Genomic DNA, 12,886 nt, shown 5'->3' with positions numbered 1-12,886 from the left:
TCCAAAACATTTCTAAAATACTAGAGAAAATGAGCAGCAATTAGAATCACAGAATCATTTACAGATTAACAGACTATATTTTATATTTACCTTATATTCTACAATTAACAGATTTCATCACCTTTTGTTATTTTAAACAACTATTCAAATAAACACATGCACTCAGAAGAAAAGCTACTTCAGACTGTCACAGTCATATTTGTGGAGTAATCATGGAATGGAAAAAACGCAAAACAAGACAAACTATTTCAAGCAAAAGTATCTTGCATGGCTTTTAAAAGCTCTATCGCTGATGCCTCTGGTATACCATTTATTCCCATTAAAATGCACATAAGTGGAGCAATAAAACATTCTACAACAACAGATTAAGACCTAATTGCAACCAAAGTTAATATGTCACATATTCTTTGGTGATTTAAATCAAGTACTCCAGTCCTATGCTATACCTGACTAACATTCACTAGCAAAGCAAGAACTAAGTTCATTTGCATCAATTCCCTTACCATTGTCTTAATTATCTTAATACACATAATGAACACAGGGCAACTGAAAAAAAAATCAGTTTTAACACCATCAGCGGCAACTTGAAGCATCCTATTGTAAATATACGCTAGGATTAATCTATGAAACTTTTCTTGTTTTGCTTTTTCTTTCTTGCTCATCATATTGCTAAAATGAGGTTGAGAAAGGGGAAATCAGCAGAATAAGGCCATCTATGTAGAAAAAAAGAGATTAGAATTAGCAAAACAAATGCAACTGGTTATATGCACATGCTATTTTTTTGTAGCCTAGAAACTATATGCTAAAATATCATCAAATTTCAGAAACTTGGAGAGAATGTATACTTTTAACCTTTAGGTAAAGTTACAATAAACTTTATAAAGGTATTATCACATTCCAATAGGCAATATAAAAAGCTGCTACCTCTTGTTTTTTACCCAACTAACATTTTCATGATAGTAGAATACGTTATTTATTATAGTATAATCACCTCTTCAGAGCAGTTGCACTAGCCTCATTTGTGCCAAATATAAGAGATGCTTGCAAAAACAAGAACTCAGGATAGTTTGTTAGCCATATAAAAACCAAATACTTCTCAAATGCATTGAAAAACAAGTTCTACTTATAAACATAAGCAGCAACAAAACATTTTCATTTAATTTCCTTAGCAGAAGATATCTTTTGAAAAATAGCAGCATTAAAAGGAAAAAGATAGTTGTATTTGTAACTATTTCCAAAATCTAAAGCATTGCAACAAACAACTCAAACCTCATACATTCTGGCAATCCTGGTACAGTTATTTTTAAACATTACTGCCAGTTTAGGCATGAAAATAACCTGCAGCATGTAAACTGCAGAGGACTAATCTTGCAGACATTCACATTTAATTAGTTATGTGGGGATAGTTTTCAGTTATAGTTTTTTTAACCTGATATAAATTCATATATATATATTTTCATGCAATGTTTAATGAGGAATATGCTCATTTAAGAAACAGTCAAGTAATATGGCAGTGACTGATCATTTAACAGTCCTTTTGTTTCTATGAGTATCAGCAATCCATTTGAATCGCTACCTGTCTACAGTGATTTTCAACTCATTCATATTTACTGGAAAGTTTTTGCTGGACTTAAGTCAACAGCATACACTTCAGCTTTTGGCCAGTTTGGGGCAGTCCCTGTGTAATAAACTGAGGTAATCACATGCCGCAAGATATGTTTTAAAGTGGCTTATAAAATTACAGCAAACTTGGAGTGAGAAACCATTACAAAACACCCTAGCAAGACTTAGAAAATTATCCTAAATTTACCAATAGCTACATGAAGGGAACAGGTGGTGGTGGTGGAAAAAAAAAATCCACACAAATTCCTTTCAAACACTTTTAGAATACTCAAAGACTAAAAGTCTGCTCTGAAAAAAGCACTTTACACCAACTTTTTGAAGACAAGTGTGAAGAGATATAATTCACCACCTTTCTAACAACATTTTAGTACTTATCAGCATAGTGCCTACACAACAAATCCAGAGGAATCTCTAAAGCTTTACAACCATGACTATCAAAGTAGCCTGATTTCATACTAAATATTATTTCAGCTTCATATTCCTTTGCAAAGGGTATCTCCTGAGAAAACTAATACCATCTTAGTTTTCTACAAACCAATTGATTTTATTGTTTTAGGACAGATTCAGTGAGAGTTACAGATACAATTTTTAAGTGTACATGTAGGTAACAATCCTTTCTTGCCCGAGTGTTAACGTTGTCATGCACCTTATTTCTCTGGGGCAATTAATCTTCCACATGTCAAACATGTTTACATACCCACTCCCAAATGTTGCAGTCTAACTGAAGCACTTGATTATATTCTCAAATCTGCATCTGTCATTTTTAATCCATCACAAGAGCATGAACTAAAGGCTATGGGAATAACCCTCCATCATGGCTGTCACAGGTACAACACGACTTAGCCAAATACAAAGAGCCACAAGTTGAAACCCATATTTTTGAGTGACTGTACTTAACATACTCTCATGCCAATATTTTACAAGTGTGAAATCTTTAGTATGAATGACACACAAATCCTTGTGCTTGCTTCACCTTACAAATTCCCCAAGAACTGACTTAGTGCTTTTGGTAAACAGAATACTAAATATTGGGTTTTACTTAGTGACAGATTATTATTATTTATGAAGAAGTATATCAGTAACAAAAATCCTCACTACCTTCCTAACCTACTATGCTGCTATATACAACAGCGGTTTGCCTACTATAGATTGTTGGTCTTTAAGCACTGCAGTATTTCTGCTGATGAACTGTGCAGCAGCTCAAAAATTTGTTTGTATTTTCTTCTATGCTCTCAGCAGTTACATGTTCTCATTTTATGTGCCCCTTCTTAAAAAGAAAAAAATACAGCCAAAAGAAAAGTCAAGCTCCATGACTAAATACACCATACGTTCCAGGGACTATTATTTCAACTTTATTAACATGCACCATCTATACAGCACACAGACGCCGCAGCTGTTCTCACGGCCTGTCCTTTCCATCTTCCCTTTTCCCCTTGCTTGCTTTGGGTGATACTACTTGCAGGCTTTAGTTAAAAGCACGTGTAAAATAAAGAGAAGTTGTAGAACTTCTGGAAGATCAGAAGAGACAAAGTAACAGGTATTCTCTCTCAGAAGAAATCTCCCATATAGCCTCAGAGGAAGATACACAGCTCAAAGCTTAAAGACAACAGTTGTTTTCATTATACTAATAGATTTTAAATTCTTCTGTTACAAAAATCAACCCCTTTAGAAGCAAATGCATTTTCAGCAATTATCTTGTGGTTCCCTAATAGCATAAGCTGTCTTTTAACACACAGGATTTTAAAAGAGTATACTACTAGTAGCATACTAATAATTTCATCTTGAGAATTCTTTCAACAATCCAGCATCTACAGTTCATGAAGAAGTTGGAAAACGGTAAACAAATGTTTCTAAAGTTTATCAAGATTTATTAAAGTTTTATCAAGGTCTAGCCTTTGATTCCCAAGTCAAAGTTTTCTTCAGTACAAATTACTCATTTGAATAGTCTTTGCTAACAGTATTTTTATAAAGATGCAAACAGAAAATTCACTAAGTGTCCATCACATAGAGGGTGCTATTCACCTGCTGACTAGCATTTTGAGTGTAGTTTCATTCAAATATCACTACAAACGAGTGTCATATGGTTTCCATTGCCCACAAATGCCATTATAATGGCAGTCCAACAGCTAACCTAACGTTTAAACTTAAAATTTGCCAATTTTATTTGCTATTGTTTGTCGATTTCTTTGGTTCTGTTTCTCACAAGCACAGTTAAGTCACTGAGGTGAACTATTTTGTGGCTAAGAAAGAGTAACAATTTTAAGTGCAATTTATGCAACTTAATACATGACACAAAGAAACCTTTGTATTTCATTAATTAAATCCATTTCTTCCTTGTCTTCAGGCTTCTTATAACAAAGATAAATCTCTCTTACAGTTCTCGTCAGATGCAAGAAGAACAGAACGAATACGTACTTCAAATGTATGCAAGTGAGTTACTAGTCTAAAGCCTCAGAAAAAATATATTGGTGCATTTAACAATTTTGCACTACAGACTTCATTTTTTCATTCATACCTCTTAATACAAATGGGCTAATCATATCTGATAAGCTACAATGAAGGTTTGTGCTTAAAAAATAGAATTTCTTTTCCATTTGTGAAAGGTAAGTTGAAAAGAAACTTTTTTAATAAAACTTGCCTCCCCCAGAAAAAACAGCTTCACAGTTCTCAATTCTGTGAACTGCTTCATGTTTCAGTCCTCCTTAAAATATCAGTAAGTGCTTGTCTGAGATAAAACAGGGTGCTTGCAAATCATTGCTGCCAGTCTTGAGAGGAAGTTACTACAGACTGTGGTCAATCCTTGCCTAGATAAAGGCTTCAGGGCATCAGAAACAGTACAATTCTTATTTAAATAAGGGTGTTCTAACACATGAGCTCTGTAGCCTCAACCTAGAGCAGCAAGTTTAAGAAATTAACTGAGGTGGAGGAGGAGGAAGGAAGAAATTTTTAAGAACAAAAGAAAACTTATTTACTATTAAGCATGCAAATGAAGTACCTTAGTCAGTGTTTAAGAGGCATTGACATTTATATGTCAATTATTACTAGAGTTAGACTTCCAAAGCATTTTCTTCTTGCAATTCAAAGTTAGTGCTCCAGTTAAGCATTAAGAACATTCACCAGCAGTTCAACATCTCCCTGTAAATAATTACAACTGCATGCAGTGCAAGAAGAATGTATGTTTTTCACCCATATAAGCTAGCGTAACATTACTGCAAAGTCAGAGAAGGTTTTACTTACTACAGTGAAAATTAAAAAAAAAAACAAAAAACAAACAACCCAACTCTCCATGAGATAAACTCCTATTCCTGATTTCACTGTTTGAAAACACAGAAAGACAGCAGTATGTGAGAAGTAAGCAGACAGCATGTGTACTGCTGGCATTGTTATCCTAGTCACACAGAGTTCAGAAAAGGCTAGACTACTAAAGTAACTACGTATTTTTCCAAGCAGAACTGGGAACACAACACCAAACCCATGCTGTTGCAGCTATGTTGCTAGTAATATTCAAGATAATTTACACAAGGTTATGCGAGCTACAGTCACAGCAATGAATCCAGTATAGCACATTAAGTCTCCCTTGGAATCTGCTAGGTATACTTTCATTACATGCTATGCTCTACAGTAAGCCACACTAGACTTGATTAGGTAATTGTATAAAATTGAATTTAATTACTATATCTTACTATCTTACCATAACTGTTCCTGTGAGACCTCATGCCTAAAGACCTGACTACAGCTCTGTTTCTACTTATCCAAATTAAATAATATTGCCAAAAGTCATAACTGGAAGAAGGTAACACTTACAGATTTAAACGCATAACAAAGGTGAAGCAAATGTAAGAACTTCTGCTTCCTTCAGTAAAGTTAGTGTTTGAAAGGAACTGACTTTGTATCTTGCTTTCTACATTTTGTAAGAAGTGGCTTGTCATATGACCTGGACTGAGATCAAGTCCTAGTTCAGTGTTTAGACTGATGAGGTTCATGTTATTGTTTTCAAAATTGTATTTCTGTTCTTTAAAATAAGTAAAAAAGAATTGCAATATTTTTACTCATTTCTGTTAGTATAAGCTCAATATTGTCAGGAAAGTTTTAACACAAAAATAATGAAATGGTATTTCATACAAGTTTTACTCTAATTGTTTAGTAAATAAAGGTAGTAAACATCTAAAGTAGTAGTAAAGGTCCCTCTGTAGCAGGTTAATTTACTTTTACATTACTATTCATATTGTTTGATTAAAAGGCTGGATAATACACAGGAGAATAAAATAAACATTCAGAAGTTCAGTGACGAGTTTTGGAAGCAGCAAGTCAAAACAGGGGGCAGTTAGGTCAAGAAAATAGAAAAGTATGCTTGACAAAGTTTGAAGGGAAGAATAATACTCATCATTACAAAACTTGCTATTAGAGGGAGGGAGGTGGAAACGATCAAGCTTTTGGTAAGAGAAGCAGCAAATTTTGAAGATCATACATATTAGGAGCAACTACTTCTTCTGTGAGTTTAAGGTTTTTTTAAAAAAAACTTAATCTGAGCTACTTGAGGCAAGGTTTGTGTTCTGTAACCTTTCAGAAAAGTCTGGCTATTATAAACTAGATCAAGATTTAAAATACAACATTCTGCAGAGCCACACACTATTTGGCTATAACACACATGCCTTTACACAAAACTATGCATACACAGATCATCTATCTAGTTGTTTAATTGTCCTTGTGTTAAAGGCATTAAAAGCTCTGGATAAAAAGTTCCCTTCTATCTGATGTACTACTTGCATGCATGAGACTTGGGAGGCACAGCTCATGCAGTCCACTACTCAGACATTAGGTTCTAAGAACACATACCTTCCCTATCTGACACTACATTAGTTTTGTTACAACTGTCTTTCTGATTTTGTCAACAGAAGAGCATCTCCAGTATTCTCAGTTACTATAGGAAGCAAATGCTCACATTTCTAAAAGGCACAGTCACACCCTTGAATTAGCCTCAAGGTTGATTTGCTTTTTGTTTTGCTGTGTTTTGGTTTAGTGTCTTACTTTTAGGGCACAAACGTACTTCCATTACATTATCCTGTTAGAAAAGAACAGCAGTAAATCTAGTATTAAAGAGAACATCATACAGATACTTTTCAATGCTAATCTGTATATGCCACCAAAGGAAGTCTCATGGACTTTTTTTTTTAAGGTAGCAAAGGAATTTTTGTAGCTGAAATGCTATACTTCTGCCAAGTCTTCCAGCAGTTTACCAACTCCAACAATTTGCCGAGTTTTGAGGTGAAATGAAAGAGCTCCTTAAAAGTTTATGACAATTCAGTGATTTCATACACTAGAAAGGTTAAATCTGAGCACTTCCAATACAGATGACCCAGTAGGATTTGCTAAGCTTCTTGTCAAAACACACAGAAAAGATGAAAAGAATGAGGAAGACAAAGCCTTAAGAAAAAGCTATTAGCATTGACTTGCTGAATCCAAGTTTGATCAATGGTATCAATTTTAATATTTTTTAATTATTTCTTTTTAAGCCCAGCTTTTTAGTATCTTATTAAATAAAAGCTTGTCTTCACATCCAATGAATTTTTTTAATTTAGCATTGTTTCCTCAGAGAAGCAGAATAACAATTTTTAATATTTTTTGCAGTCAGTAAAGGGCTGAAAAAGCAGAAAAAGTACTATTTTAAATAGCAATAGAAAGTGCACACTTTCTTGAATACTGTAATTCAATGTATAAAAGGAAATGACAATAACCTAATAAGGCCAAACAGAACATTAGCCCATCTAGGCTCACTCTCCAATCTGCTTTAGTGCTGTTTTTCCATTTAAACAGCTCACCTGATGCAGTAATCTCTTCAGTTTCAGTAACTGAGTTTTTACAGCTGTGCAGTCTTGGACCATGTGCCGAAGGGTCATTTCATCAAGCATCACAGTATTGTCCGGTAAGCCCACCAGCTGTCTAGGAGCCTGGTAAAAATTTGGTGCTCCATAGCTTTCAAAGTGACCAATAGGAGATTCTAGGTAGTTTGAGCCCCTAAAAAAAAAAATTAAAAATAAAAAACACAGTGATGACAAACTAGAGCTAGAGAGCATTTAGTAAAAAAGAAAGTGTTGTGCAACATGGGCTATGTTCACATACTGTGGCATACAGCAGAAAACAAATAAATCAGAAGATGTCAATGTTATTTCACTTAAATGCTGGGCTTTCCTTCCCACTTGCATTAATATCTCGCAGACTAACTACAATACCCTAAAACCAGTTTGCTCACCAGGATTTCTATAAACTTCAAGTCATTCAAGCTAGGCTGTAAGAACTATAGGATTACATTTAATTTAAAAAAAATTAATAAGTAAAAAGCTGTCCAAAGTTACAAAATGCAAGTAATAAGACAGTGTAATGTTTTTCCATGGAACACGTATGGTAATTTAGTCAAGCATTTATAATATCATATAAACACAAGTATTTGGATTAAAAACCATGACAGAAACAAAAGTTTTGAAAAGAAATTGTTATAAATCTCAGTGATGCTCCCACTCAGAAATGCTATTTATAGACATACAACTATTCTGAAAATGTCTTGTACTCAGTATCACTTGAGATCCTTCAGCGCCAAAAGAGCTTTCTCATCACAGTATTTTAATTGTTTGGGAGAGAAGAAATAAGTCCTTTACCTGTTCAAATCATTTTTGCCATGGATATAGTGATCAGTATGGCCAAGATGATAGTGATCCTGTGTATTCCATCGCTGTTGTGGTGCTCTTTTCCAGAATCCTTCCTGATGTTGCCTAGCATTTCTGTCTTGTCTATCATAACGGCTCATATTTTCACATTCCTCTACAGAGTGCATAAAGTTAAAAAAAAAATTATAAAATTTTTTCCTAAGACCTTATAAAAAAATAGTTACTATGTGCTGGTACCAGATACAGTGTAAAATCTGTAGGTTTGGTTTTTGTTTTTTTTTTAAACTGATCCAAAAAAGTATGCACTTTAGAACTGTCAAGCAGACTTCTGTAACAATGTCACATTTTTACTAGCATATAAACTTGTTACAAGAATAAGAGTAACCTGTAGCAGAAACTACAGAGTTCAGCCTTAACAGTATTTCCGGTTTAAGTAGAAAATCATTTGGGGGAGGTAGAGCTATGGGGAAGAAAAAAAATTCCAAAAGTAACATTTTTCTGTCTTTCTTACTGACAGTATTTTCAGGCCTTTAAAAAGTTCAAACAACACACACACAGAAAGACGACGTTTTAGTAAAAGGCCAGTACTTCATTCCAAAACAGAACAGTTTCCTTACTTAAAATACATGTATCTCTCAACCTATTCAACTTGTTTGTTTTTCAACTCGAGAGACATTTAATCTTTATTCACCAGGGCAACAAAGCAAACAAAGCAAAAAAAAAAAATCTCTAAAACCAGTAACTTTTGCAAAGCAAAGCAGATTCCACCAACTTCTTAAGGGAACAAAAGCTATATTTGGCAACAGCTTGTAAACCACTAAAAACAAAGCCAAAACAACTGCTATCCGCGCAGTCAGACACAGCAAAATAAGTCATAAACTGCTATTCTGCCATCACACTTTCTCCTTCACTTACCCAAGGAGTTTTTCCTCACATTGTCAGTCCTTTGCTAGGAGAATAACTCTACACAAGAGAGCACTGTTTTATTCGGCTGCCTACTCAGACATAGTTGCGCATAAGACGCTCATAAACAGGGCCTTCCTTCCTGCTTAGTTCCCAGCCTGCGTGTTGCTGGGAAGTGAGCCCAGTTTTACCCTGTGATTTAAGGCTGCCATCCTCACTCACTGCATACTTGTTGAGCTAGAACTGTTTCTATAAATAGCGCCCAAGCAGCATCCCAGACTCCAAAGTGAAACGAGGGCAGTTTCTGAGGACCTGGAAAGTCTTAAGAAGCTGACGTCAGTGAAGTCGCACATAATTACAAAAAAAGTGTTGACAAAAAGTGCTGTTAAATATTATAATAACAAATAGACTTATCTACAATTCAGTTTTTATCACCTAGTTCAGTAACCAAAAAATTAGGTAAGAAAATGAACTTGTTCACCTGAAGTAACAGAAGATTTATTTTCCCTTAGAAGCATCCTTCTACAGCTTATAACACATGATAATTCAAGTGGGTCTTTTCAAAATAAGCCCTCAATAAGTTTATAAGTAATTTTATTATGATGATTTTTAGCTTTGGAAAATGAAATTGAGACACTGAGTAAAGACACATAGATATTAAAGAGAAAATTTCACTTTTTCAGGTGGTCATATTTACTTAAAGGAAAGCCTGGAGGTTGCTTTTGAATTCTTCTTTTCAGATCCTCTTTGCTAAAAATTCAGTGATTTCAAGATAAGAAGCGATTATAGCAGAGATACCCAGTTTATGCCACATCAACTTTATATGGAAACCCAGCTTCTAAAAAATGCCAAAAACAATAGTAACTAGCTAATATTGATTTCAAACAGTGCTTCTCCTCCTAAATCAGCAGCTTACACAGCAGATTGTCATAGTTACAAAACATATTCCAGCTACACAAACATTATCGATACTTGGCTGCAGAAGTGGGAGTAGATTTAAGTTTATTATATTGATGCAATCAAGAAAGCAGCGAATTAAAAATCATATTTCATTTGTGTCTAGATTAAATGGCAAACATTCACCTTTACAATGCATATATTTTTAACTGGTTTTAAATTAGTAATTTGAAATGGAATTAATGATGCAGATGCAGGGCATGTTTTATAAACATGGAAACTTATGAGAAATTCATCTACCCTTTAAAATCGTTTCTTAGTTTTTCCCAACAGAATTAGAATGACCCTTATTGAAAGAATATCCCCTAGACTTGGGTTGTTATCCATTCTGGAAAATTAAAATAGTAAAAAATAAAAATTGTACACCTATACGGGCTGAAGATTTGAATACTGGCACTATTGTCAATAAGTGCCTTTCACACAAGTACTTTGGAAAACTTATTCTGAGATTTAGACGTTTAAGTACTGCACTTCATATGTTAAAACATGATGTGCCATCATTGTGGTAGATGGAAGACTGTGCATTTATGTACTGTTAATATGGCTTCATATCTAACGCACACGCAGGAGTCTTCACCTGAAGAACTCACAGGTACTCTCAAAAAACCTGAAGTTCCCCAAACTTCAGCAGGCAGCTGAACAGTACAGAAAGTAAGGAAAGCCTCTTCTCTATCAGTGCCTGTTTATAGAGTGTAGGGCATTACAATGCTCCACATTCAATGTTTCTGCTCATTTGAAGATATATTAGCCTCCACTGAACTTAGAGGTAAAGTTAATACCCATATTCACATGACAGTGACAATTCTTATGAGTAGGTCAAGAATGACCAAAAGCAAATGCCTCAAAACTTTTCCAGGCCAGAATTTGAGAAAGCATGGCAATAATTTGCCTTCCCTAGTTCATTCTAGTCTGGATTTGTATAATTTTAGTGGCATCTAGGTACCACCATCCTCCCTATGAAAAGTTTGCCAGCATCCTCACTGACAACAAGAATGCACAAGATATCTTGAAAAAACACATCTTAAATCTTAAGGCTTCTGTTACCCTGAATTGTATAAAATGTATTAGGAGATATTGTCATTTTGTAGAAGAAAACAAATAATTACCTCAAAAAGAATTACCATTGTCATTCACCAAAGCTGAAAAAATGCTGTTCCAACATTGTTCCAACATAGCTGAAGCATGAGACTGAAGAACTAACTTAAAAGTTTTAAATTATTTTAGTAGAATAAATTTCAAGAAAGAAACAGTGTGCAACAAGGTTGTATTTTTATAAAAGGCAGTAAATTTCTAACTTTAGAATTCTTCAAATGCAAGAGTTGTATTTGGGGGAACAGAAATATCACACTTCCTACATTTCAGAAAAGAATGAGTTGTTACTTAAAAAAAAAATTTGAAGAGTGCATTGGCTTATTAAAGCAGAAGTCAGAACAACGCAGCTCAAAAAAAAAAAATCTCTTAAGCCCATAATGCAGTTTCACTATAAGATTGCTTGGCTAATTTACTAACCTTTGTCATGAGGTGGGTCCTCAGGCAGGTCCACATCAAGCATGAGATCATCATCCTCAAGATCACATGAATCAAGATTATTCAAGATATCCTGCAAGAAAGAAAATGTGAGATACAGCTGCTCTCATGATATTTCATTTTCCCTGTCATAAAAAGTTTATTTCAAAGCTTTGTTACATTTGTATTGTACACATATCCAATGTTCTCAGCAGCCTCCTCTCTTTAGAGGCCAAGATCAACCTTACTTGAGACCATCTATACAAACAGAAATCATCACACCTCTAGTAATATGATACAATAACAGTGCCAGATGAAACAAAGATGGATTAAAACATTTTTCTGCCTGATGTCTATGGAACACGCCAAAGATTTTTCTATTCATTAATATCCTGACTTCTCCCCAGTTGGAAGCATTTTAAAACTAAATTACTTTGCTTACTTAGAATTCAAAAGCAGCTTTGTGAAGAGAAGATGATAAATGACCTTATTTCAGCTCTCATATCATACTATCGTAATGTCATTGAAAGGAAGAAGGGGGGAACCTATGTTATCTTGACTTTTTTGGCCAACAAAACTTAAAATATGCTATTATCAGCACTAAGCTCTGCTGCCTTTTGTCTTTAAGATTGTTGGTTAATATAAAGCTGTTTTTAAAGGGACTAACAAACTGTCCTCTTGCATGGCTGTGCTAATAGTACAAGAAAAATGCAATAAAGTGTTAGTACTAAATGAAATTATACATACTACACCTAGTCAATCAGGTATATTAAAGAAAAAGGACTGTAGTGGGGGCAAGTCAAGTCAGTGTTAAAGAGACAGAAACTGACCCCTCTTTCTTTAAGGATACCAACAGTAGGAAAAACTCAAGAGGTCAAGGCTGTAGAATATTCAGCTTATTGAGCAGTCAGATGCTGCTAGCACCGTGCTACTGAAAAGCCACATAAAGCAACAAAGTGCAGTACTTCATCAGAGAACCCAGACTCCATTTTACTTCATTATTCAAAGAAAGCTAAACTTATGAATACCAAGTTATTATAACAAAGTAGGTCTAAGGAAACTGTTAATAGTTATAAAGCTCTGACTCCTGAGCTCTATTTTCCCATATCCCACAAATAAAAGCCATAGCTTTAAGGCCCAAGATGAGACTCAGGCACTTCACATCTGCCTCTTTTCTAAGAGTAGAAATGCAGATTTTTCTTAGATTTAGCAGCTACACCTAAAGATGATTCACG

The 12,886-nt window shown here is 34.5% G+C and overlaps 1 protein-coding gene across 6 annotated transcripts in view; it reads right to left on the bottom strand.

The window, feature by feature from the left end:
• Nucleotides 1-12,886, bottom strand: part of CCSER2 (coiled-coil serine rich protein 2) — a 75,374-nt gene that overhangs the window by 27,478 nt on the left and 35,010 nt on the right. For all 6 annotated transcript variants that reach the window (XM_075025529.1, XM_075025532.1, XM_075025533.1 and 3 more), the window contains 3 exons: nucleotides 11,655-11,745; nucleotides 8,277-8,439; nucleotides 7,443-7,638 (listed from right to left, as the gene is read on the bottom strand). In XM_075025529.1, coding sequence (XP_074881630.1) covers nucleotides 7,443-7,638; nucleotides 8,277-8,439; nucleotides 11,655-11,745 — 450 coding nt within the window. The remainder of the gene's footprint in view (nucleotides 1-7,442; nucleotides 7,639-8,276; nucleotides 8,440-11,654; nucleotides 11,746-12,886) is intronic.

Source organism: Buteo buteo, chromosome 4, assembly GCF_964188355.1.
Source record: "Buteo buteo chromosome 4, bButBut1.hap1.1, whole genome shotgun sequence".
Lineage (NCBI taxonomy): Eukaryota > Metazoa > Chordata > Aves > Accipitriformes > Accipitridae > Buteo > Buteo buteo.
The sequence above is the reverse complement of the archived record's forward strand: the minus strand, read 5'-3'. Positions and strand labels throughout refer to the sequence as shown.